We start from the raw sequence: 26709 nt of genomic DNA on the forward strand, positions 1-26709 counted from the left end.
GATTCAGACCCAGGTGCTCTGAATTTTGAGCCCTTGGCCACTAAACTGTGCTGCCACATGACATGGCTTTTGTCCCAACCCTTGTGACATGGGGTGGAGGCCTCCTGGCTCCTGTTGGTCTTCAGCCTGGCGGTGCTGTGGAAAACACCCGCCCCTCCAGAATGCCTCGCTGCCCTCTCTGCCTGAGAAAAACCGCATCATGGCCTCTTCTGGGAGGTCTTGGGACTCCTCCGGCCCCTCCTGGGCTTTCTCCACATTTGTTTCTCTGCAGCTTAGTGCTGTCCTCAGTGTGTTCTGCATGGTTGTATGTGGTTAACTCTGCAGATGTTAACTTTGTAGGTGGTTAACTCTGAGTGGCAGGGCCTCCTGATTCACTTTGACATTCATGCCATATACAAAGCGTACAGATCTACTTAGTGGACATGGGCTAAGATGTGCGTCCAGCCTCTAGTGGGTTTTTGGTAAAGCTTAGCTGAATTATAGTGTCTAGGATGGGAGGGACAGGAATGGAGAAGCCACAGGCCCAACAGAAGCAGCCCTGGCCCAGTGACAAGAAGGGAGGGAGGTTTTTGGAGCTGTTTCTCCTGCCGATCTTCCCCTCCCTCTCCCACATACACGTGGAGGGCCGCTGCAGTCTCCCTAGGAGCATGGCATCCCAGGAGGAGTGCCCCCCTGTCTCCCCAGGACCTCCGCATCCCCCGCTCACTTCCTCCTGGCACTGAAATTTGGACTTTATCTCACTGCAGGATTCACTGAAAGGCTATTGGATGGCTGGAATGCCCTTCAGCCTTTACAGCTAACATACTAGGTGGCTCCATATTCTAATGGCTCTTTCGCTGTGGGTGAGCTGGCTGGAGGAGAAGGGGAGAGCAGAAGAGGGGTGAGGAAGGGAGCCCCACCCTCTGCTCAGGACCCATTGTTCACATTCTTTTCCGTGTCAAATGTTGCTTCAGCCAGGCCCTAGGCTATGAGTAGTGGCATTTCCATGTTTGTGGAATGAATATAAAGTCTGTTTTAGGATCAGTGGTCAAAAATCAGTGTGTTTGAAGTGGAGGTACGATCAGTTGGTTAGTATGATATTTGGCATTTACCACGGGCACTTAATGGTGCAGTTTTTCTGATGTAAGGAGGGTAAAAAAGCAGCCACTACATGTACTAAACAGAAGGCGTGATGAGTACAGTCAGTGCAGGATCGTGAAAGCATCAGCACATTCCTTCTTCAACTAATCAGCCCAGACAGCGTGGGGTATTTTTGTATTCTCTGCTATTTGTGCTCTGAGTACATGTGCACAATATGCAGTGACATTGATCAATAAATTCTTTAAGCCTAATAAGCATATGCAGTCTCATAGCAATGAGGACATAAACAGGGAGAAGGATCTTAGGTGATAAAAATTCTTCTGTTTTGTGGCCAGGCACGGTGGCTCATGCCTGTAATCCCACCACTTTGGGAGGCCAAAGCGGGTGGATCACCTGAGGTCAGGAGTTTGAGACCAGCCTTGCCAACATAGAGAAACTCTGCCTCTGCTAAAAGTACAAAAATTAGCTGGGTGTGGTGGTGCATGCCTGTAATCCCAGCTACTCAGGAGGCAGAGGCAGGAGAATCGCTCAAATATGGGAGGCGGAGGTTGCAGTGAGCCAAAATCGCACCACTGCACTCCAGCTTGGGTGAAAGAGTGAGACTGTCAAAAAAAAAAAAAAAAAAAAAAGAAAAAGAAAAAAAATTATTCTCTTTCGGAGGTGAGGAAACTGAGCCCCTAGATGATAACTTTCCCAGGGCTCTGTGGCTCACAAGTTGCTCGATTCCTAACACAGCATAATACTTCATGCCCTCCTTCCAAAGTTTTGTTTGTAAATCTGAAGATGCTGCTGTTGCTACCAGCCTGGAGAACCACCATGGGGGGCACTAGGAAAACAGCTGCAATGATGATGATGAAGATGATGATGAGAGCCACCAATATTTATGTTCTTAATCAAATGCTTTAAATTCTTTTTCCTTTTTTTTTTTTTTTTTGAGATGGAGTCTTGCTCTGCCGCCCAGGCTGGAGTGCAGTGGCGCGATCTCGGCTCACTGCAAGCTCTGCCTCCCGGGTTCACGCCATTCTCCCGCCTCAGCCTCCCGCGTAGCTGGGACTACAGGTGCCCACCACCATGCCCGGCAAATTTTTTTTTTTTGTATTTTTAGTAGAGATGGGGTCTCACTGTGTTAGCCAGGATGGTCTCGATCTCCTGACCTCGTGATCTGCCCGCCTTGGCCTCCCAAAGTGCTGGGATTACAGGCGAGAGCCACTGCACCTGGCCTTTTAAATTCTTAACTAAGGGCACAACTCTAGAGATATACCAATTGCTTTCTCTCTTTCTTTCTTTTTTTTTGGAGACAGGCGCTTGCTCTGTTGCCCAGACTAGAGTGCAATGGTGCAATCATAGCTCACTGCAGCCTTGAACTCAAGCAATCCTCCCACCTCAGCCTCCTGAGTAGCTAGGACTACTCAGGAGCAGCCCCACGCCCCACTAATTTTTAAAAAAGATTATTTGTAGAAATGGAGTCTTACTATGTTGCTCAGGCTTGTCTTGAACTCCTGGCCTCAAGTAATTCTCTTGACTTGGCCTTGAAATGTTTTCTCCATTTTAGAATTGAAGAACTGCAGCATCGGTCCCCGGGTCATATATGTGGAAAGAAGTAGCACCGCTCCCTTCACCACTCCCTGGGCTGCCTCCTTCCTGTGTGATTGCTGGGAGCCTCCTATGTAGAGATCCCAGATCCCAAGTCCTCTTTCGCATCTCCCACTCCCTCCCCACCCTTGAAAACAAAAACAAACCCTGCGATGCAGCACTTACTGCTAACTCCCCACCAGAGATCCTCCAGCCCTGAGCGTGGTGCTGCAGCTACCTGTGCTTTTCCCCAGTCACTGCTACTGCTTCACCCCTGTTCTTATCATGACTGGTGCCACCTCTGTTGCCGTGCCAGGTCCTTTTGCAGTGCCCCAAAGGCAAAACTCCCACTTCTTGCCCACTGCTGTCCTGTGTTTCCTCCAACTGTCGTCTCACCCAGACCTCCAGTCCCAGGAACCAACCCCTTATGTAAGGGGGTAGGGCAAGCTCTACCTCTGCTGCTCTAGGGTGGTGGCTGGGGACGGAGGCTGTGGTGGGATCTCCGAGGGGAGGTTTCACTTCTGTTCCCAGTAGGAGTGCTCTTATTTGTTGGATTTCCCGGTTTATTCTGGGTTTCAGAGAGCCCTTCCTCTCTTGGCCTTTGCTGTAGAGTTTGAAAATTCTGCACTTTGAGTCAGACTTGCAGATTTTAGTAACGTCAGATAATCAGACAGGGGAAAAGCAGAATCCAGTGTGTATGGCTTGCATTATTGCGTTAAGAATTCCCTTAACCACTGTGATTTCCCTTTTTCATTTGAGATGTCATCTAGGGAGTTTTCAAAGTCTCAAACCAGAATTGGTTTTCCTTTGGGGACCGGGGAGGCACCTGAGTGTGCTTCTTGGAAAAGTGAGTAATAGTTTTTCTCTATTGAGAAAAAGCTGCCGACATTATAAACTATGGTCATTTAATATTAAACATGTATTATACAGGTGACCTGATGGATGGTTTGAGAGGCTGGAGAGCTTGAGTGGAGGAATGCTTTTTACTCTGAGATGGGAAGTGGAAAGACCTTTACAGAGTTCCTCTAAGAAGGGCAGTAGTGTCACTTCTGGATCAACTCAAGTGTCATGTTTGGCCCATGATACGGTTTGGCTGTGTCCCTACCCAAATTTCATCTTGAATTGTAGCTCCCATAATTCCCACGTGTCCTGGGAGGGATCCAGTGGGAGGTAATTGAATCATGCTGTTCTCATGATAGTGAATAAGTCTCAGGAGGTCTGTTGGTTTTATAAAGGGGAGTTCCCCTGCACATGCTCTCTCTTGCCTACCAGGAGCAAAGTGAGATGTGACTTTGTTCCTCCTTTGCTTTCCACCATGATTGTGAGGCCTCCCTAGCCATGTGGAACTGTGAGTCAACTAAACCTCTTTCCTTTGTAAATTACCCAGTCTTGGGTATGTCTTCATTAGCAGCATGAGAACAGACTAATACGGTCCAGTTGCTAAATTAGGGAACTGTGCTGTTGTTCAGAAAATGTGATCATGGGCCGGGCGTGGTGGTCCACGTCTGTAATCCTAGCACTTTGGGAGGCTGAGGCAGGTGGATCACCTGAGATCAGGAGTTTGAGAGCAGCCTGGGCACCATGATGAAACCCTGTCTCTACTAAAAATTCAAAAATCAGCCAGGTGTGGAGGCACACACCTGCAGTCCCAGCTACTTGGGAGAATGAGAATCACTTGAACCCAGAAGGCAGAGGTTGCAGTGAGCCAAGATTGCACCACGGCACTCTAGCCTGGCTGACAGAGTAAGACTGTCTTTAAAAAAAAAAAAAAAAAAAGATAAAACAAAATGTGATCATGCTGACATCTAGTAACTGGAGTTGCACACAAATTATCCTTTTAGTGTGAATTATTTGTTTTTAAAGTTAATTATTTGTTTTAAAATCTTGACCAAGATCACATGGCTAATATTAAGACATCTACCATCAGGCTGGGAGTGGTGGCTCACACCTGTAATACCAGCATTTGGGAGGCTGAGGTGGAGGATTGCTTGAGGTCAGGAGTTCCAGACCAGTCTAGGTAACATAGTGAGATCTTGTCTTTTTTTTTGATATGGAGTCTTGCTCTGTCTCCCAGGCTAGAGTGCAGTGGCGCCATCTTGGCTCACCATAACCTCCACTTCCCAGGTTCAAGCGATTCTCTTGCCTCAGCCTCCCGAGTAGCTGTGATTATAGGCATGCGTCACCACACCTGGCTAATTTTTGTATTTTTAGTAGAGATGGGGTTTCGCCATGTTGACCAGGCTCGTCTCAAATTCACCCGGCTAATTTTTGTATTTTTAGTAGCGATGGGATTTCACCATGTTGACCAGTCATGAACTCCTGACCTCAGGTGATCTGTCTGCCTTGGCCTCCCAAAGGGCTAGGATTATATGCGTGAGCCACCACGCTCAGCCATGTGATCCCACCTTAACAAAAGTACTTTAAAAAAATTAGCCAGGCATAGTGGTGTGCACCCGTAGTCCTAGCTACTTGGGAGGCTGAGGTGGGAAAACTCGGGAGTTCAAGGCTGCAGTGAGCCATGATTGAACTACTACACTGCTGCCTGCGTAACAGAGCAAGAGCTTGTCTCTAAAAAATAAAAAGACTTCTACCATCATCCCTCTTGTTAAAAGGCAACGGCGAGTTACTGTTTAATGAGTAGACTTTTTTTGTGACGGTAAACATTTCTGGAGATGGATGGTGGTGATTGTTGTACAACATGGTGAATGCATTTAATGGCACTGAATTGTGCACTTAAAATGGTGAATTTTATATTATGCTTATTTTAGAACAGTAAAGTTTTTAAAATTACAAAAAAAAAAAAAAAAAAAAAAAAAAAACAAGAAAAAAAAAACCCAGAAGGCTAGTATTTGCAGGAGTGGAACTAGGACTTTGCCCAAATTGCAGACTTCCTTCACCCCAATTTTCTTTTTCTGTTTTAATGAAGCACAGCATATTTACAATAAAGTCCATAAAGTACACTAATCTTAATCTTAGCTATAAAGCTCATTGCATGTTTACATTTGTTTATACTTGTGTAACCACCACCCTGTCAAGATGTCGAACGTTCCAGCACCCCAGAAGGTTTCTTTTCAGTTGTAACTCTGCGAGAGGTAACCACTATTCTGACTTGTATTACCATCATTTGATTGTGCAGCTTTTAAACTTAATACAAGTGGAATCAGGCAGTATATACTCCTTTGTGTCTGCTGCTTTCACTTAGCATAATACCTGGGACAGCCACCCATTTATTAGCGTATCAGTAATTCATTTTTTTCCTATTTGCTGTGTAGTTCCCATTGCATTTATCCTTTCTGTTGAAGGACATTTGGGGTGTCCTAGTTTTGGGCTGCTATAAAAAAGGTGCTATGAACATTCTTTTGAGGGACCTATGTACTCACTTCTCTTGGGTGTGGATCTAGGAATGGGATTGCTGAATCACAGAGGACTGTGTGCTGTGCTTACTTAGGAGTCTCCCTTCTTCGACTTGGTGCCTTTCAGCAAATGTTTGTCCTACCCCTTTCATGACAGGGAAGAAAGGGAAGCGAGCACAGAGGGCGTTGCTTTCTTCTATTTTCTAGCCTTGGTGTTAGTAGATACTGCCACTTTCCAAAGCAATTATGCCAGTTTACACTTCCACCCACAGGGCACGTGCGTTCCAGTTGCTTCACAGCCTCACCAACACTTGGTGTTGGTGTTTTTTCACCGTCAAGCTATGGTGGGCTGAGGGTAGTTATACCCTGAAATTTAAATGATGCTAAGATGGAAACTTTAAAAAATTGTGGAAATATTTAGACTTCTAACTCTCAGTAAATGACCCCAAAGCCAGTGGAGTAGGATGGAGCAGGGCTTTTCCCCTCAGCCTGTGTGATGGGCGGGGCTCGCCCACTGCATGTCTACATTGATTTAAGGGCTTTTCCATACTGTGTGCTCCGGATGTCAGATACATTAGACGGCTCTGGGCAGCTGCCTTCTCCAGTCTTCTGGCACCGTTCCTCTCCAGAGCCTTCTTTCATGAAGACTCAACAGTGGTTGAGAGAATTTAGTTGTGTTTTTTCTCATTAACCTCAAATGTAATCTATCTGGGCCTGACGTGTGGATCACTTAGGAGTCTCCTTTCTTAGACTTCAGCACCTTTTAGCAAATGTTTGTCCCATGACAGGGAAGAAAGCAAAGCCAGAACAGGGGGCTCTGCTTTCTTCTGTCTTCCAGCCTCCAAGAAAGTTCCTTTCTCACGTTTGAACACATTTTCTGTGTGAGATAATCTACAGAATGCGTGGTGGTGAGGCCACAGCAGATACTCAGACTGTTTCTCTCCCTCCACGTCCTCCTGGCCTATGTCATGAGCCCTTTTCTGTTGTCCTTGAATTTCTTGTGCATTGCCGTACCCTGCCTTTTGCTCATCTCCCAGTTCTTTTTTCATTGGTTCCCATTCTTTTTTTCCCCTACCAGGAAAGCGGATTTATTTTTTATTTAATATTTTTGTTTAGAGACAAGGTTTCACTTTGTCACCCAGGCTAGAGTGCAGTGGCACAATCATAGCTTACTGCAACCTTGAACTTTTGGGCTCAAGCAATCCTCTCACCTCAGCCTCCTGGGCGTCATCATGCCCAGCTAATTTTTTAAAAAAATTAGTGAGACACAGTCTCACTGTGTTTCCCAGGCTGGTCTTGAGCTCCTGAGCTCCAGCAGTCCTCCCACCTCAGCTTCCCAAAGTTCTGGGACTAGAGTCGTGAGCCACGGTGCCCAGCCACATTTTTTAAGGCTCATTACTTGAAGTGTGACCTGATGGTATTCTTCACGCACAGTCTTATGCTGCCCTTTGAAACAGTCATGGGAGATCATACTCGGACCTGTAATGACAGAAACAGGTTTGTGTAGCTTTGCATTTTTTCACGTCACTCTATCATGCTACTTAAAGTGCTGTTATTGTATCTTGACTGCTGAGCACATAGCCCAGCTCCCATGCTCTGCTTGTTTATAGCGCTCCTTCCTGAAAACCACCTCTTCATCCTCTCTCTTTCCCTCCAACTCTCTCAGCTCAAGAGGGCCAGCAGTGAGGACACGCTCAACAAGCCAGGAAGTACCACTGCATCGGGGGTGGCTCGCCTGAAGAAGACCGCCACTGCCGGAGCCATCTCGGAGCTCGCCGAGAGCCGCCTGAGGAGCGGCACAGGTAGGAGGGACTGGGCAGGCGGGACCCGGCAGGCCTTCAGTCCTGGCCACATGGAAGCACTTCAGTGACCCATGACCCATCCAGTCCTTCCCTCGTCAGATATTTCTTGACCACTTACCCCGTGCCAGACCTGTTTTAGGCAGATGACATCACTGCCCACAGGGAGTTTACATCTAGAGTGGGGAGACCGATGAGAAACAAAAGGTAACTGGGTGTGCTGTGGTTTCTTTGGTCCCTCCAGAGGTCCATTTGTCACCATGCATGTGTGAAATCCTTCTGACATGCAGGCAGGGCGGTGTATGTTGTGGGGCTGTCTGGATGCAGAATGCATTAGAGAAATAAATGAATCCTGTGGATCCCTTGCAGAGGTGGATGTCTAATATTTGTACTGAACCCTATGGAAAGCTGGCAAGAGCCTCGCCCAGCAGCTATGGAAGGTTGCTCAGAGTGACTTGGACGGCAGTGGCAGCTGGAAGCTGTGAACCTTCTCAGTGTTACTCATTTTCTGAGAATCCGAAAAGATTTTTCAATCATTATATTTGAGTTCAGAGCATGTGAAACATGCAATATCGAAGAATTTGTTTAATTTTCTCTTTGCGCATCTAGATAATAACCCTAAGCTTTCATGGTCTAACTCTTACAGTGCAGCCCTCAGTGTATTGCTAAATTGTCTAAGATGGGAAAAATAACTGAAATACATCATTATTAATTTTTAATGTGTTGAAGGGTAGTACACTTATAATTTTTGTGCTTTTTTCGTAAAAGTCACATTCAGGCTAGATCTCAAAAGGTATATTTTAATTTATTCGGTTTTCAAAAAGTTGAATCTGTGAAGATTATATGTGGCTTTCTTTTATTGGATATAAGGGGAATTGCCTGGTTTTTCTATACAATGGCTTTACCATTGTAAACACTGATATTGTACTAAACGTACACATACACTTGATTTTTAAAATATGGTAAACAAAAGTACCATTTATTTTTATCAAGCCAGCCTAACACTGATTCCAAAAGTTAATAAAGCCCCACTCAAAAAAAGACAGACTGGGAGGAGCCTAGGGGCAGGGTGGGAAGGAGGACCAGCCGAGTCCGGATGTGGGACAGAGTAAGTGTGTGTGGTGTGTCCCCAGGCGCAGGAAGGTGGCGAAGGGAGGTGAATCCCAGTGGATGGAGCGAGGAGAAGGGTGGGAGGAGGACCAGGTGGGAGGGTGGCAGTTCACTCAGGACCCTGTGGGGGCAGCACGATGAGGTGGGTCACAGTGTTCCTGAACGGCAGCCCTAAGAACAGAAAGGTGGTTGCTGTGTATGGAACTTTATCTGATTTGCTTTCTGTGGTCAGCAGTAAACTCAGCATAGAAGCCACCAGTGTGTATAATGGGAAAGGTGGGCTGATTGATGATATTGCTTTGATCAGGGATGATGATGTTTTGTGTGTGGAGGAGAGCCATTTATTGATCCTCAGACAGATTCTAAGCCACCTGAGGGATGGTCAGGATTCCACACAGACTGGCTAACATTAAATGTTGGAGGGCGGTACTTTACAACCACACAGAGCACTTTAGTGAATAAAGACCCTGACAGTATGCTGACCCATGTGTTTAAGGACAAAGGTGTCTGGGAAATAAGCAAGATCATAGAGGAGCTTTCTTAACTGACCGAAGTCCTGAGTACTTTGAACCCATTTTGAACTACTTGCGTCACGGATAGCTTATTGTAAATGATGGCGTTCATTTATTGGATGTGTTAGAAGAAGCAAGATTTTTTGGTATTTACTCATTGATTGAACACCTAGAAGTGGCAATAAAGAATTCTCAACCACCGGAAGATTATTTACCAACATCCCGAAAGGAATTTGTCTGATTTTTGCTAGTAACTCCAACCAAGTCAGAACTGCGATGCCAGGGTTTGAACTTCAGTGGTGCTGATCTTTCTCGTTTGGAGCCTCGATACATTAACTTCAAAACGGCCAATTTAAGCTGCTGCAGTGTTGCACATGCAAATCTTTGCTGTGTAAGTCTTGAACAAGCCGATCTCTCTGGATCAGTGCTTGGCTGTGCAAATCTCCAGGGAGTCAAGATATTCTGTTCTAATGTAGAAGGAGCATCCCTGAAACTGTGTAATTTTGAGGATCCTTCTGGTCTTAAAGCCAATTTAGAAGGTGCTAACCTCAAAAGTGTGGATATGGAAGGAAGTCATGTGACAGGAATTAACCTGAGAGTGGCTACCTTAAAAAATGCAACGTTGAAGAACTGTAACCTCAGAGGAGCAACTCTGGCAGGAACTGATTTAGAGAATTGTGATCTATCTGGGTGTGATCTTCAAGAAGCCAAGGAGAGGGTCCAACATGAAAGGAGCTAGATTTGAAGAGATGCTGACGCCACTACACATGTCACAAAGTGTCAGATGAGAATTTTAGGGGCTGGAGGAAGATGTACAAGATGAAAATGTTTTCCTTATCACTTCTCTTTCTCCATCCTCTCAGTTGTCTAGAAGAAATAACACTGTAAGGAAATTAAAAAAAAAAAAAAAAAAACATTTAGAGGATTATGCTTGTTCTCAGTGGTGCATAGAGGAAAAAATAGATTTTTTTTCCATATTCTGATTTTTTTTTTTTTTTTTTTTTTTGAGATGGAGTCTTGCTCTGTCTCCCAGGCTGGAGTGCAGTGGCATGATCTCGGCTTACTGCAAGCTCCGCCTCCCGGGTTCACGCCATTCTCCTGCCTCAGCCTCCCTAGTAGCTGGGACTACAGGTGCCCGCCACCGCGCTCGGCTAATTTTTTTGTATTTTTAGTAGAGACAGGGTTTCAGCGTGTTAGCCAGGATGGTCTCGATCTCCTGACCTTGTGATCCACCTGCTTTGGCCTCCCAAAGTGCTGGGATTATAGGCGTAAGCCACTGCGCCCGGCTTATATTCTGATTTTTAACAGAAAAGCACTCATTTAATAGATGTAGGGAAACTAGATATCGCTGCCTTTTGAACACAGTAGAGGGGTTTATCTGGTTTTATGACCAGGAATAGTATATATTATATTTGCTTTTAAATAGGCGTGATGTAGAAATACCATCTTGGTTTGAGATGCATTTGAGGATTTTAATTTATGGAAAGCACAACATACGCGATTATATTTATTGAATACCTAGATGCAGTATGGATATTTAAATTATAAAAACTTTATGAAAACTTTGAAAAGGTTGTTGAGGCTTATAAATAGTTTTAGTGATGCCTCCCTCTTTAAATACCTGTCACACCGTATGAATATGGTGAGTTCAGACTTGCTAAGACTCTTTTCAGGTTCATTTGTATAATGTGTACTTTTTAGAACAAAACAGTAGCTAAGTTAAAGTAATATCCACTTCTTACTGATTGAGACAGAGTGGAAAGAAAAGACATCATTGTACATCACTGTCATTCCAAAGGTACAGTGGAACTCTGGATGGAGGAAGAACTTACGTATCACTACAACACTTATAAATGAGCATTTCTCAGAATTTTATTCTAGGCAAGTTCCACTCAACACCAGACCAAGCAATTCTGTCTATTCACACTATTAGCCTAGTTTTCTCATACAATCAGCACAAGCATAGGAAGATACTTCAAAACCAAAAAGCCAAGGTGCATCATTAATATTCATTTAATTCAAATACCAAATAGTTTACATAGGGCCAGCTTAGAAATAGGTATTAAATCCAGATCTACTGCAATCAAAGCTTACACAATATCAATGAATATGGTAGAGGTGCCTGTTAAAAGTCAATGTAGTATAATTGCAGCTAGAACCCTACAGTGAGGAATGAGGAATTTTAAACATACATTTGATTACAGCCACCAAAATATATATGTATATATAGAAAGTAAAAATAAAGGTATTTGGCTGTTCCAAGAGGTAATACCAATCAGTCAGCACCTATGATTCTTTTACTTACATTTTTTGATTTTTTGTTTTTGTTTTTGTTTTTTGAGACGGAGTATCACTCTGTCGCCAGGCTGGAGTGCAGTGGTGCGATCTTGGCTCACTGCAACCTCTGCCTGCCGGGTTCAAGCGATTCTCCTGCCTCAGCCTCCCAAGTAGCTGGGACTACAGGTGCATACCACCACGCCCAGCTAATTTTTGTATTTTTAGTAGAGACGGGGTTTCACCATGTTAGCCAGGATAGTCTTGATCTCCTGACCTTGTGATCCGCCCGCCTCGGCCTCCCAAAGTGCTGAGATTACAGGCATGAGCCATGGCGCCCAGCCTGTTTTTTTATTTAAACAAATTTTAGCCCAATTTTCTTGAGTCATTTTCTCTCTGCAACAGCAGAGGAAGGGCCTGTACCTCCCTACCAATGACCTGGTGTCCTTACATCTACCCCAAGAGCAGGGATATTAGCTGTGTCCACAGGGTTCTGAATTCTACAGACTCATCAACATGAGGCAAGGAATCATTGAAAACCACTTTTGTCTCCTTTGGGAGAATGACACATCTTTAGTATTTATGTAGCCTATTCTTCTATATCTAAATATGCAAAGCTTTCCTTAACAGTAACGGGTACATATGCATAGTGGGAGGAGATCAGACCTTTACAAGTGAAGGAAAGCAACTTCAGAAATGAATTATTTTCTTTGCTTTATTATTTTTCCCAAGACAGAGAAGTATTGTATTGAGAAATTATCTATTTTCATAATCAACATATGCCTAAATTATATTTAAATCATTTCACTCTGTACTATATTTTCAGGAATTATAGAATGTGTTATTCATTCACTTAAAAGTACCTCTGTAGAAATAACCTAAAACTGCAGAGGGATCTGAAAGATCTAAACATGGTGTGCTTAGAAACTGCAGATTTTAGATCTAATGTATACTGCATTAATAAACGATATAAAGTGTTGAAAAGGAAAAAAAAGACTGATCCCATGATCAAATATTAATATAAACATTTGAGATCAGCCGGGCGTGGTGGCTCACACCAGTAATCCCAGCACTTTGGGAGGCCAAGGCAGGTGGATCACGAGGTCAGGAGATCAAGACTAGCCCAGCCAACATGGTGAAACCCCATTTCTACTAAAAATACAAAAATTAGTTGGGCGCGGTGGCGGGTGCCTGTAATCCCAGCTACTCAGGAGGCTGAGGCAGGAGAATCACTTGAACCTGGGAGGCGGAGGTTGCAGTGAGCCGAGATCTTGCCACTGCCCTCCAGCCTGGGTGACAGAGCAAGACTCCGCCTCAAAAAAATAAAGAAATAAATAAAAATTTAAAAAAATTGAAATAAAAATATTAGCACGTAGGACTCAACAATACATTAAAAGAATAGTAGTATACATCACAACTAAGTGAATTTATGCCACCCAAGAATGGATGAATATTAAGAAATTTTAGAATACAATCCATCGTACCATATTAACAGGCCAAAGAAGAAAAACTGTGCAGTTATCTCTGTAGATACAGAACATACATTTGACACAATTAACAATCTTTCTGATTTAACAACAAACTCTTGATAGACTGTGCATGTGCAGAGACATCTTTAATGATGTATGTGTCACAAACAAAAGCCAGCGATTCACATTAAAGTCAAAGATAATTCAAGGTTGCTTACTATCACCACTGTCATCTAAAATTTTCTGTAGATATTAACCAAGGCAGTAAGATAAGAGAGATATAGAAGCACATAAATATTGGAAATGAGGGAGCAAAATAATTGTAATCAGATAATAACATTGTATGCTTTGAATTTCCTGAAAATTATGTCTTAGAATTTTCTTAAATTCTATTAGAGACAATAAGAGTTTGGTATGTAGCTAGTTGTAGACTATAATATATCAATTGCTTTTTTTTTTTTTTTTTTTTGAGATGGAGTCTCGTTCTGTAGCCTAGGCTGGAGTGCAGTGGCACAATCTCGGCTCACTGCAAGCTCCGCCTCCCAGGTTCACACCATTCTCCTGCCTCAGCCTCCCGAGTAGCTGGGACTACAGGTGCCCGCCACCACATCCAGGTAATTTTTTGTATTTTTAGTAGAGATGGCGTTTCACCATGTTAGCCAGGATGGTCTTGATCTCCTGACCTCGTGGTCTACCCACCTTGACCTTCCAAAGTGTTGGGATTGCAGGCATGAGCCACCACGCTGGCCATCAGTTGCTTTCTTATCAGTGACTAATTAGAAAGATAATAATGTGAGAAACAATTCTATTTATAAAGGAATGAAAGGGCAAAATATTTAGAAATAAATAGTGTAAGCATCTATATAAAAATATCTTAAAACTCTTTTGAAGGAGAAGTCTTATGTCCTTCAAAGAAGACATAAATAAGTGAAAACATATGTGTGATTCTTAGGAAAATTAAATAGAATTAAGATTAAACTTAATTAGTACAACATATAAAATGTAATAAGGATGTCTGAATTATTCTAAGAATTCATTTTCACCTTGATTATAATATCAGTGGGAATTTGGGAGTGGAAACATAATAAAATAACTGGAATTTATCTAAAACCCGTTGTTCTCAATGGGGGACGATTTTGCCCCTCCAGTTCCAACCCAGGGAACAATTGGCAATGTCTGGAGACCTTTTTTTTTTTTTGGCTGTTATGACTCGGGGCTGCTACTGCCATCTAGTGGGTAGAAGCCAGAGATACTAAACATCCTAGGATGCACAGGACCGTCCCTGCAGCAGAGAGTGTCCTGCCCAAAAATGTCAACAGTACTGCTGCTAAGAAATCCTGACCTAGCAGAATAGATATTGTAGAGTAACCAGGAAAATTCTGAAAATAGTAATCAGGGGATTAACCTTAGGCATTCTGGAACTGAAGAGGCGTTAGGCAGCTCAGTGGAACAGTGGACAAAGTGCAGAATACACTGGAAGATTTAGTAGAGGGGAAAGGCGGCATTTTGTATCACAGTGGATAATTCACTCAAAAATGTGACCGAGTAAGTATTTAAGAAAGAATACAGCTGGATCACTATCTCATTCCTCCCATCAAAATAAATTCTAAGAGGATTAAATATTTAAATATTAAAAAATGAAACTGCAAAACTACAAAGAGAAAGCATCAGAGAATTAATTCGTAGTCTTGGCCTTGGAAGAGCCTTTCTAAGTAGGAACAAACACAGAAGCCATAAAGGAAAAGATGAAAAACGTACTTTCATAAGTATAAGAAACTTCTTTGCAAAAAGAGGAAATTATTTGCAATACATATAACAAAAGGCTTATTTACAAAGAGCTTATACAAATCAATAAGAGAAGGAAAAATAGGCCAGATGTGGTGGCTCATGACTATAATCGCAGCAATTTGGGAGGCCGAAGTGGGAGGATTGCTTGAACCCAGGAGTTCAAGACCAGCCTGGGCAACATAGTGAGACCTCATCTCTACAAAAATAAATAAATAAATACAAATTAGCTGGGTGCATGCCTGTAGTCCCAGCTACTTGGGAGGCTGAGGTGGGAGGATTGTTTGAGCCTGGGAGTTTGAGGCTGTCTTGAGCTATGAATACACCACTGCACTCTAGCCTGGGTGAGAGAGTGAGACACTAGCTCAAAAAAAAAAAAGAAAAGGAAAAATAATATAATAGAAACATATATAGCTCCCATGAAAAAATACAGATGGCCAGTGGGAAGATATGAAGCCTTACTTATAGTTCAAGAAATGTAAAGTAAGGCTGGGTGTGGTGGCTCATGCCTGTAATCCTAGCACTTTGGGAGGCTGAGGCGGGCAGATCACTTGAGCCCAGGAGTTTGAGACCAGTGTGGGCAACATGGTGAGACCCCATCTGTACAAAAAATGCAAAAATGAGCCAAGCATGGAAGCGTGTGCTTGTGGTCCCAGCTACTTGGGACGCAGAGGTGGGAGGATCACTTGAACCTGGGAAGTGAAGGCTGCAGTGAACTGAAATTGTGCCACTGCACTCCAGACTGGGTAACAGTGAGACCCTGTCTCACAAAAAATAAATAAATAAATAAAGCAAGCAAAACAACAACTAGGTATATAATTTCCCCTAATACATTAGCAAAAATTAAAACAGTTTATCATTTCTGGTGTCATTAAGGGTATAAGGAGTCACATATGGTTGATGCACAAGGACAATTTGGTAATATCTATCTAAATATTAATATAACCTTTGACAAAGCATTTCTATTATTTAGCACTTAACGTTACTGATATTCTTGGAAAAGAATGCCAACATGCGTGGTGGCGGGCGCCTGTAGTCCCAGCTACTTGAGAGGCTGAGGCAGGAGAATGGCGTAAACCCGGGAGGCGGAGCTTGCAGTGAGCCGAGATCACGCCACTGCACTCCAGCCTGGGTGACGGAGCGAGACTCCGTCTCAAAAAAAATAAAAAATAAAAAAGAATGCCAACATGTATGAGCAAGTTCTGTTGCATGATTATTTATAATAGTATAATACGGGAAACAACCTAAGTATGTATTCATACAGGGCTGGTTGAACAATGTGATTTTGGTGCAGTAGAAGAGTATACAGGCATGAAAATGAATACAGTAGATTTGTGTGTACTAATAGGGAAAGATCTCCAAGATACATTACTAAGTGGGGAAAATAATATGGTGCATATGATATAACCTTAATTTGGTTTTGGTTTTAAAAGTATATATTAATTATTAAAATCAACTTTTTTTCCTGGAAGGATATCAGAACGATTCTCTTTAAGGAGAGTTACCAGAATTGAAAGTGGCAGAGGAAAATTTTTTCATTTTAGATTTTCCTGTGCTGTTTGAACATTTTAAACATATGCATACATTGCTATAAAAAATTAAAAACAAGGTAGATACAATGTAAATTTAGACAATATAAATATAAACTAAACTTTTTTTTTGCCTTTACAAAATCCTTCCTCTTCTACTTGCCTTTTTTAGTGTTCTTTAGCCATTTGTTGGTGGATTTTTTGTGTGTGTTTGCTTGCTTATAACATCTGCTCCTTTGCACAGGATTCTAGGAAAATACCTTGGTTTCATATTGGCTCCTAAAGTAGACAAGTTCCCATGCCCCAAGGGACATTGGCATCCTTTATTTGTCAAAGAAAGGAAATAATTACATATCTACTATACAGTGATGTTGGGGAAAAGGTCTGTGAATATTTTACAGACTGCAATGAAATGTAAGTGACAGTTATTATTCTCCTAGTTACACGAATTGTTTGTCGATTACTTCATTTAAGTGAAATTAAAGTATATGACTTAATAGGGTTGAATTTGAAAATTACATTTTGTTTCTGAAGCTTTTATTTTTTTGTTTATTTTATTTTATTTTTTGAGACGGAGTTTCCCTCTTGTTCCCCAGGCTGGAGTGCAATGGCGTGATCTCGGCTCACCATAACCTCTGCCTCCCAGGTTCAAGCGATTCTCCTGCCTCGGCCTCCTGAGTAGCTGGGATTACAGGCATGCGCCACCATGCACGGCTAATTTTGTACTTTTAGTATTGATGGGGTTTCTCCATGTTGGTCGGGCTGGTCTCGAACTCCCGACCTCAGGTGATCCACCCGCCTTGGCCTCCCAAAGTGCTGGGATTACAAGTGTGACCCACCGTGTCCAGCTGAGAGCTTTTATTTTTATATGTCAGTAGTCCTCAACATTTTTGTAGCACCTTTGGACAGCTGATATTTTGTCTGTTGTCATAGTGTCCCCAAACTGCCTCATTTGGAATAGGTGAATTCCAGTCTATTGGGATGACCATTAGGAGCAGTGGTATGCAGCACCTCTCTGTTGTAGGTCTTACCACCTCTACAGTTGTATGTTTTGGTAATCATTTCAATATTTGATTGCATTTTGTCTATTTTACATGCGAGAAAACCAGGAAAATGAAAGTGCTGGTTGGGGCTACAGCAACCAGTTGTACAGGTTGAACAGCCCAAATCCAAAAATTCAAAATCCCAAATGCTCCAAAATCTGAAATGTTTTAGCACTGACATGATGCTCAAAGGAAATGCTCACTGGAGCATTTTGGATTTTGGATTTTCAGATTAGGGATGCTCAACTGGTAAGTAGAATGCAAATATTCTAAAATAAAAAATCAGAAATCCAGTACACTTATAAGGTCCTGAGCATTTTGGATAAGGGATACTCAACCTGTAGTAATAAGCGTGGGTTTTAAAATATCAATACTGCCGAGTGCGGTGGCTCATGCCTGTAATCCCAGCACTCTGGGAGGCCGAGGCAGGCGGATCACCTGAGGTAGCTTGAGACCAGCCTGACCAACATGGCGAAACCCCTTCTCTACTAAAAATACAAAAAAATTAGCCAAGTGTGGTGGCGGGCACCTGTAATCCCAGCTACTTGGGAGGCTGAGGCAGGAGAATGTCTTGAACCTGGGAGGTGGAGGCTGCAGTGAGCCGAGATCGTGCCACTGTACTCGAGCCTGGGCGACACAGTGAGACTCAGTCTCAAAAAAATAAAAATACAGTTGATACAAAGATGGAAATTATTTAGCGTGTTAGAAACTAGATGCTCACTGGACTTAAAGCAATTTTCTATAGGCTCAGCTGTGAAGAAAAAGAATAAAATTAAAGGAAATTGAGGGAATTCTGGCAATATATAGTTGATTTCCTTTCAGAAAAATTTCCTCTCAGAGGAAATCAACCATATATTAGACTTGCAGGGGACAGAATTCTTTTTATGGCATGAAAGACTTAGTTTTTATACTTTTGACTTGGGGACAAGTTTTCTACGATGCATAGCATGGTATTATCTGTATTTTATTTCAAATGTGTTAATTTTGAGAAATATTTTTGTCATGAAATTTTAATACAGTATTTGTGACTTTGAACGCACAAGAATTAAACCTATAGCCGGCCTGTATTTTACTGCACCCTTTCCTGGGAGCTGATCTGTCCTCAGGGAGAATCCCTGAAATCTACTCCAGGAAGAAACATGTAATCTTTTGGTCGTAATAATTATATTATTGTCTCAGCCTTGCCTAGGGTGCCAACTTGCCGTCTGTCATGGGTGGTACTGGAACTGCTTGAATGGGGAGGCATGAGCTTCTTCATTCTTCTCAAGGCTATTTCCAGTTTCTAGTTGCCAGACCTTATGCTGTTCTCTGGGGCTATGCCAAAGTTTGTTCCAACAATAGCAAGAACACAGCAAAAATCACGAAAGGGACTACTATTTTCGAGGCCTGCCACCTACCTGCACGTGCTGGCTTCTCTGAGCTGCTGTCTCTCTTGATGCTCACAACAGCCAGAGGAAGAGCATGGTTATTTTATCTAGACCAGGAACCTTAGCTTCAGGAAGGTCAAACAAGTTTGACTTATTCTCTCCCGTGCCCACCCCAGGTTTCATTATGGAACATCCACTTTTTCTAATTGGTTTTCTTTCATTAATATTATTCACATATCTGGATTCCAAAAAAGAATTCTGATTTTTTTTTTTTTTCTAGAGACAGTTTTGCTCTGTTGTCCAGGCTGGAGTGCAGTGGTGCAATCATAGCTGATTACAGCCTCCAACTTCTGGGCTCAAGAGATCCTCCTGCCCCAGCTCTCGAGTAGCTGGGACTACAGGTGCACACCACCGGGGTCTCACCATGTTGCCCAGGCTGGTCTTGAACTCCTGGGCTCCTGCCTTGGCTTTCCAAGGTGCTGGGATTACAGGCATGAGCCACTGCGCCTGGCCTGGATTCCAGCTCTTATTCTTCTTTTTCTCCCTGAAGTGTCCTTTGTGTATATCTCATCTTACACAATGGTGTGGCTTTTAGGGAATGAGGAGATTCCTTGTGTGCCGGTGGTAGTCCTCCCTGCCTGCCCCAGGGTCAAGTGAAAGGTGGGGGAACCCCCAGAAGGCTGTCAAGGAATCCAGCCACTAGGTGGCAGCCTTGTCAAAAGCACCCACCTGCTCCTCTGCTCCAAGTTCTGGTTTAGAAACGATCCTTCTATTTATTCATTAATTCAACAAATATCTTTGAGTGGCTACCATGTGCCTGGCACTGTTCTAGGCAAAAGGAATATGTATGAGTGAGCAGGACAAACATCCCTGCCTTCATGAAAGTAATTGAGCAAGTCGTGGGAGAGATGAGAAAGCCGGGTGGACAGCTGGAGTGGTGGACATTCCAGGCAGAGATGACCGCTGGCCCGTGTCCCCCGCGTCCAGGGAGCGGTGGGAAGGCCAGTGGGGCCGCAGCAGAGTGAACAAGCAGTTGGGGAGGAGGGCAGAAAGATGGGGGAGCTTGCGAGTCACTGTCAGGACTTCGGATGTTTTTACTCTGACTCCACTGGGGAACTTTTGCAAGGTTTTGCACAGGGCCGTGGTATGACCTGACCTTGTTTTAAAACAACTGCTTTGGGCTGCTTGTTGAGAGTGGACAGATGGAGTGCGCAGACCAGTTTGGAGGCCAGGGCTGTGGTCTAGGAAAGAAGTGACCTGGGCTGGGCCGGCAGCCGTGGCACCGGGGCACCGCAGTGTCTGGATATATTCTGAAGGGGAGAGCCAACCGGCTCTCAACTTTCCTGGTTTTTGAATTGTGGAAAAATACACATAATCATTTTTAAGTGTACAGTTCAGTGGCATTAAGTTCATTCACATTGTTGTACAACCATCACCACCTTCCATTTCCCAGAACTATTTCATCTTCCCAAAGTGAAAGTCTGTCCCCATTAAACACTCGCTTCCCATTCCGCTTCCGTCAGCTCCTGGCGAGCGCCGTTCTGTTCCTTGTCTCTATGAATCTGACTGCTCCAGGTTCCTCATAAGAGTGGCATCATACAGTGTTTGTCCTTTTGCAACTGGCTTATTTCACTCAGCATAATATCCTCAAGGTTCATCCACGCTGTAGCACGTGTCAGAATTTCCTTCCTTTTTGAGGTTAAATAATATTTCCTTGTATGGATATACCATATTTTCTTTATCCATTCACCTGTTGAAGGACCCTTGGCCCATTTCCACCTTTTGGCTATTGTGAATAATGCTGCTCTGTACACAGGTGTACAAATATCTCCTTGAGACACTGCTTTGACTTTTTGAGGGTATATACCTGGAAGTGGGATTGCTGGATTCTCCTGATGGATGGTAAAGTTGGTGTAGGGTAAGATTTCTGCTTATGTTAGCAGTGGGACGAGTGAGATGAAATCTGATGGGCCTTCCCAAGGGATGAGGAGTGAACATGGATCTCTTCTGGAGACAGCAGTCGGCTAGAAGGAGGTTCGCACAGCCACATTTAAAACATTTTTAAAACCACGAGACATGGAAGTGCCCATTTAGATGTTTCTTTATATAGCACACGTGGGATCCAAAGACATGTCACTATTTTAAACTGATATCAGTGTTTTCTAAAAGGCAAAATAAATGTGAAGGGCTAGTTTTACTGTGGCCAAACTCCACTTGAATGCTTGCAGAATCTCAGACATCTCAGATGGTGATCAGTAAGGGCAAGCAGTCGTGATTGGCTCACTGCCAAGAAGCTGTCCATGTCCTCGCTGATACTTGGACCCCTGCATGCTCCAGTTACCTGCATCACACCCAGGTAATGCCTGAGGCTCCAACCTGAGACACCTGTCCTCTCTGACACGGGGAGGGAATAACTCTGGGCTCCTATCAGGGGAACTCATCTAACATGGAAGGTAAGTATTCTTATCCCCATCTGACGTGTGAAGAAGCCAAGGCTCCAGGATAGGTAGTGTTCCCAAATTCAAACCCAGCGTCTGACTCCAGAGTTCTTTGTTCTGCTACTCTGTTTGCCTCAGGTAGGGAGACTTGTTTTCTTCCCCCTTCATCTTTACCTGCTGTAGAATTACTATTACTGGTGACTAGCATTCTTTGCTCACTATATTATGTGCTAACCACTGTTCTCAGTATGCAATGAATATAGTCTCCTTTAGTCTTTACTACAACCCTGTGACATAGTCTCCTTATTATCATTCCCATTTTATAGATCAGGAGACTGAGGCATAAAGAGATTAACCAGACTGTCCAAGTCCATGCGAGATAAATATTGGTACCAGGATTTGCAGATTAGGAAACAGAGGCTGAGAGAAAACCATGGATGGGTTGGCTTGCTGGGGTGAGAGTGGAGGAAGGCGATGTTGGAAGTCTTGGAATTGAGAGGCCGGAAGGTGGGTGGGTCAGTTTCTTGGATGCCACAGAAGGAGGAGCGCCGTGAGCCAGGGATGTCAGGGAATGGGGAGAATGGAGTTGGGGTGTGTAGATGGCAACAGGGAGGGGAAGAGGATGCCAGGTCCTGCTGCATGAACTGTGGAGATGGAGGGTGTCTGTTTACAGTGGGGAAGGGAACAGACAGTGGGGACGCAACAGTCATAGGTATGAGGTACAGCGAGACCTTCAGCTTGGGAAATGTGAGAAAATGAACAGACTGGCTTGGAAAGACCGTGGTGGGATTCATCCAGCTGTGGAAGTGAGGGGACATTCAGAGAGCTCAGTCTATAGGAAGTGTTGATTTCACTGTGAGTACTGAAGGGCCCTGAAGAAGTGTTGGGGACTCAAGGGAGGGGCTTGGGGCAGGTGGGGCCAAGTCTGTTTGGAGATGAGAACCTGCAAAATCACAGAATGCCAGGAATGAGTTTGTTGTTGTTTTCATAATTTTAGAGAGATCATTTATCAATGAATATATTTTGTGATTAAAAAAAAATTCAGATTCAGTACAGATGCTCCTCCAGTTATTTCATTGGTTACTTCCAGATAAACCCATCATAAGCTGAAAATATGCTAAGTTGAAAATACATTTAATGCACCTAACCTTCCGAACATCATAACTGAGCCCAGCCTGCCTTAAACGGGGCTCAGAACACTCATATTAGCCTACATTTGGACAAAATCATCAAATACAGAGCCCATTTTATAATAAAGTGTTGAATATCTTATATAATGTATTAGATTGGTGCAAAAAAGTAGTTGTGGGCCGGGCGCGGTGGCTCAAGTCTGTAATCCTAGCACTTTGGGAGGCCGAGACGAGCGGATCACAAGGTCAGGAGATCGAGACCATCCTGGCTAACATGCTGAAACCCTGTCTCTACTAAAAAATACAAAAAACTAGCCGGGCGAGGTGGCGGGTGCCTGTAGTCTCAGCTACCCAGGAGGCTGAGGCAGGAGAATGGCGTAAACCTGGGAGGCGGAGCTTGCAGTGAGCAGAGATTGTGCCACTGCACCCCAGCCTGGGCGACAGAGCGAGACTCCGTCTCAAAAAAAAAAAAAAAAAAAAAAAGTGATTGTGATTTTTGCCATTTGCAAAATTGCAGTTACTTTTGCACCAACCTAATTTACTGGAAGTGAAAAGCAGAATGGTTGTCTGGGCACTTGAAGTACAGCTTCTACTGAATGCGTGTCACGTTTGCATCACCTTACGGTCAAAAAAGGTAAGTCACACCATCATAAGTTTGGAACTGTCTGTATTTTCATTTTCTTCTATTTTATTCTACATTTAATTCATTTTCACATTGTAGTAAGAGATCTACCCTCTGAACACATTTGTAAGTGTGTAATTCACGGGCAATGCTGCATAGCAAGTCCCTCAAGCTTACGGATCTGTACCCACTGAACAACTTGCCGTTGCCCTGTCTGCAGCCCTTGGCAGTCACCACTTGACTTTCTGTTTCTGTGAGTTTGACTGTTTGAGATTCTGCATCCAAGCGAGATCAGACAGTATCCTTTTGTGACTGGCTTATTTCCCTTAACATAGTATCCTTCAGGTTCATCCACACTGGGGCATGGGTCAGAATTTCCTTCCTTTTTAAGGCTGAATAATAATCCATTGTCTGGATAGCCACACTTTGTTTATCCATCATATGTGGATGGAGCAGGAATGGCTTTCAGCTTCTGGTGGTGTCCGAGGTAAACCCAGTTGTGAGGATGTTATGAACTCCACACTAGTTAAGGTGCTGAATTAATTCCTTTTTTTTCTTTTTTTTCCTCTCTTTTTTAAAATTATACTTTAAGTTCTAGGGTACATGTGCACAACGTGCAGGTTTGTTACATATGTATACATGTGGCATGTTGGTGTGCTGCACCCATTAACTCATCAATTACATTAGGTATATCTCCTAATGCCATCCCTCCCGCCTCCCCCGACCCCACAACAGGCCCCAGTGTGTGATGTTCCCCTTCCTGTGTCCAAGTGTTCTCATTGTTCAATTCCCACCTATGAGTGAGAACATGGTGCTGAATTAATTCTAAGCTTGATGGCGCACATGGTGGCGTCTTGGCCCTGCGTTTCCCGGGAGTACATGATTTAGTCAGGACTTTGGAGTGGGGTCGAGGGTTTTCTGTGGCCTTCTGTGTTGGCACAAGGTGCAGTGCTGGTTTGGGGGTGGAAGCTTTCCTGGGTCCTCCCTGGGTGCCTGTGGTATAGACAGCGGGGAGCTCTCCCCGCACCTCCTGCAAGAATATTGACATATTTGCCAACTCTTTCCATCCAGGACCTGGCAGTCTCTCCAGTTCTCCATGTCCTCTCTTCCTTTTTTTTTTTTGACTCTTCCTCTAAAGTTTGCTATTTCCTTCCCCCCTCCTTCCCCGCTCTCCTCCCCTCCTTTCCTTTTTGTTGAGTGTATTTTTGTTTATGCCTTCCCTCCCTCCCTGCCTCCTGCCCTCCCTTCATTCCTTCTTTCCTTCCTTTTTGTTGAGTTTATGCCTTTGTTTTATACTTTTATTCCTATTGTGAATGGGATTCTTTATTCATTTCACTTTTTTCTTATTTTTAAAAATATGGACTATTTGATGACTTTGAATGTCATCCTTACACAGGAACCATGCTAATCTTCTCTGTATCATTCCAATTTTGGTATTAGCACTGTCACTGACTATATTTTCTAATTACATAAATTTAAAATATTTAGTTTGGAACTAGCTTGCTCCCTTACCATCCTCTCCTTAGCACTAATGGTTTTCAGTTGATTCTCAGGTGTCTTCCAAGCAGACAGTCATATCAGCTGCAGATAACAATGCCTTTTTCCTCCTCCATTCCAGGAGTTGTTCTTTTATTTCTGGTTCTTGCTGTTTTGTGCGTGTGTGATCCCAGTTGTGTTAAATGCTAGTGACACCTTGACTTGCTCTCACTTTACTGTGGGTGATTTTGGTGTTTTCTCATTAAATATGATGCAGAAAGTTGGCTTGGGGCATTGTTTTACATGTTAAGTCTTCTCTTACATTCCTTTGAGTTATTAGGATTTGGTGATGGGTTTTATTGAATGCCTTTTAGGCATTCTGTTATTACTTTGATTATTGCTTCTCTTTTTACCCTGGAGTCTCCTCCAGGAAATTAAAGTATGTGTGCATTTGGTCTCCTGGGTATTTCTTCTGTGTCACATATATTTTCTCTGATTCTCGTGATCACTTTCACTCATGCTCTGATTTTTCTTTCTTTTTTTTTTTATGTACTGTTAATTTTAATAAGCAATACCGTTACCATCAATAGCACTATGGTACAGTTCTTATATATATATTCGTTAAACTAAATATAGTTATACAATACAATTTTTAAAATTACTGCCAAATGTAACAAAGCTGCACAAGGAAAAATAGGTTGCTTCCTTAGTAATTCTCTCAAAATATTTAGTTAGTGTTTTTAGAATAAACACCAATTTTCAAAATTTAGTATCTTGGCTTCTTTAAAATCACATTGAATTAAATTTGATTTGATCCATTTGGTCATTGAGACTTTACCTCCAAAAGCTATAATTCTGACATAATTTCAGACGTGTTTGGCCAAGTGCAATAGAAAAAGAAAATGTATAACAAAATTTGAAAGGTAAAAAAGTTACATAATTTTAGAGACTAATATATCATGCTCTGATTTTTCAAAGTTTATCATCTAATATGCTTTACTTTGTATGTTTGTATGTTTTTCTTCAACTATTGTGTTTTTAATCTTTAGTCTAATTTCTCTGCTTTCAAATTATTTCTTCTTCATGACTTCTTGCTCAAATTTCATAGCTATCAAATCTTGAATTTCAATGAGAATGCAAATTGGAGATGTTTTTGAAATCTCCCATTTCTACTAGTAACTTTGTTTCATAGGTGCATATTTACTTGGAATCCTCAGCTGGTCCCCTTTTATGATCTTCCAGAGCTTTCCAGATAGATCTAGAGAGTTTTCTGTGATCGCCTATCTTACAGAGGGAAGCTAGTGTTTGTCCAAAAATCAGAAATTGAGAGATTGAGAGGGATACCACTGGAGAATATGTGGTTATCAGGTTTTGTTTTTGTTTTTGTTTTTTTGTTTAAAACAGGCTGTCACTCTTTTGCCCAGGCCGAAGTACAGTGGCATGATTATAGCTTACTGTAGCCTCAAGCTCCTGGGCTCCAGCAATCCTCTTGCCTCAGCCTCCCAAAGCGATGGGATTATAGGTGTAAGCCATGGCGCCCAGCCAGGTCATATCATTTATGCTCTGTTGAAGGAAGAGGAAAAATTTTTGCATTATCTGGGGTGAAAGTAAGGAGGGCACTAAAGCCTGAAGTACAATTTTGCCATTTTTTTTCTTTTGTATGTATTTTGTTTTTGTTGTTCTCATTGTTACTTTAGTGCCTGCTGGAAGGTGGCCTTGTCCTCCCCTTCTGCTTGCATGATGACCCCTGTTCTTATCAGCTGGCCATTGCTGTTTCCCTTGTGTGGCCTTCTGTGCATGCAGGCAAGGAGAAGGGAGCACTAGCAGACCTTCTGAAGCTGCTCATGGCAGAGGCCTCAACCTAGTAGTCCAGTTACCCTTTTAAATGATGATTATTCTGTAATGTGCCCTTTAATATCCTAAAATAAAATTCACCAGTCCACATACATCACTGAAAAAAATCAATATAATGCTGTACTTATAATGTAGAGAAGAAATAATAGGCAAATAATTTCTAATGAAGTGACATATCAGTGTGTAAATGCTGGAGCCTGACTCCATTAGAAGACAGTCAGATGCTTGTACATTAGTGGAGATTGCTGTCTATAAGCTTGAATGCTACAAATGAGATTGACTCCTGGGTGCAGTGT

The 26709-nt window shown here is 42.9% G+C and overlaps 1 protein-coding gene, 1 non-coding gene and 1 pseudogene across 7 annotated transcripts in view; 2 read left to right on the plus strand and 1 right to left on the minus strand.

Moving 5' to 3' along the window:
• The window catches only part of SPECC1 (sperm antigen with calponin homology and coiled-coil domains 1), a 313389-nt gene that overhangs the window by 97142 nt on the left and 189538 nt on the right, over positions 1-26709 (plus strand). For all 6 annotated transcript variants that reach the window (XM_008010643.3, XM_037987818.2, XM_008010650.3 and 3 more), the window contains one exon: positions 7672-7807. In XM_008010643.3, coding sequence (XP_008008834.2) covers positions 7672-7807 — 136 coding nt within the window. The remainder of the gene's footprint in view (positions 1-7671; positions 7808-26709) is intronic.
• Positions 7818-10315, plus strand: LOC119620323 (BTB/POZ domain-containing protein KCTD9 pseudogene; annotated as a pseudogene).
• On the minus strand, positions 24435-24539 carry LOC119620410 (U6 spliceosomal RNA). Its single transcript, XR_005236937.1, has one exon. It is a non-coding gene; the product is annotated as a U6 spliceosomal RNA (small nuclear RNA).

This window comes from Chlorocebus sabaeus, chromosome 16 (genome assembly GCF_047675955.1).
Source record: "Chlorocebus sabaeus isolate Y175 chromosome 16, mChlSab1.0.hap1, whole genome shotgun sequence".
In the NCBI taxonomy this organism is placed as follows: domain Eukaryota; kingdom Metazoa; phylum Chordata; class Mammalia; order Primates; family Cercopithecidae; genus Chlorocebus; species Chlorocebus sabaeus.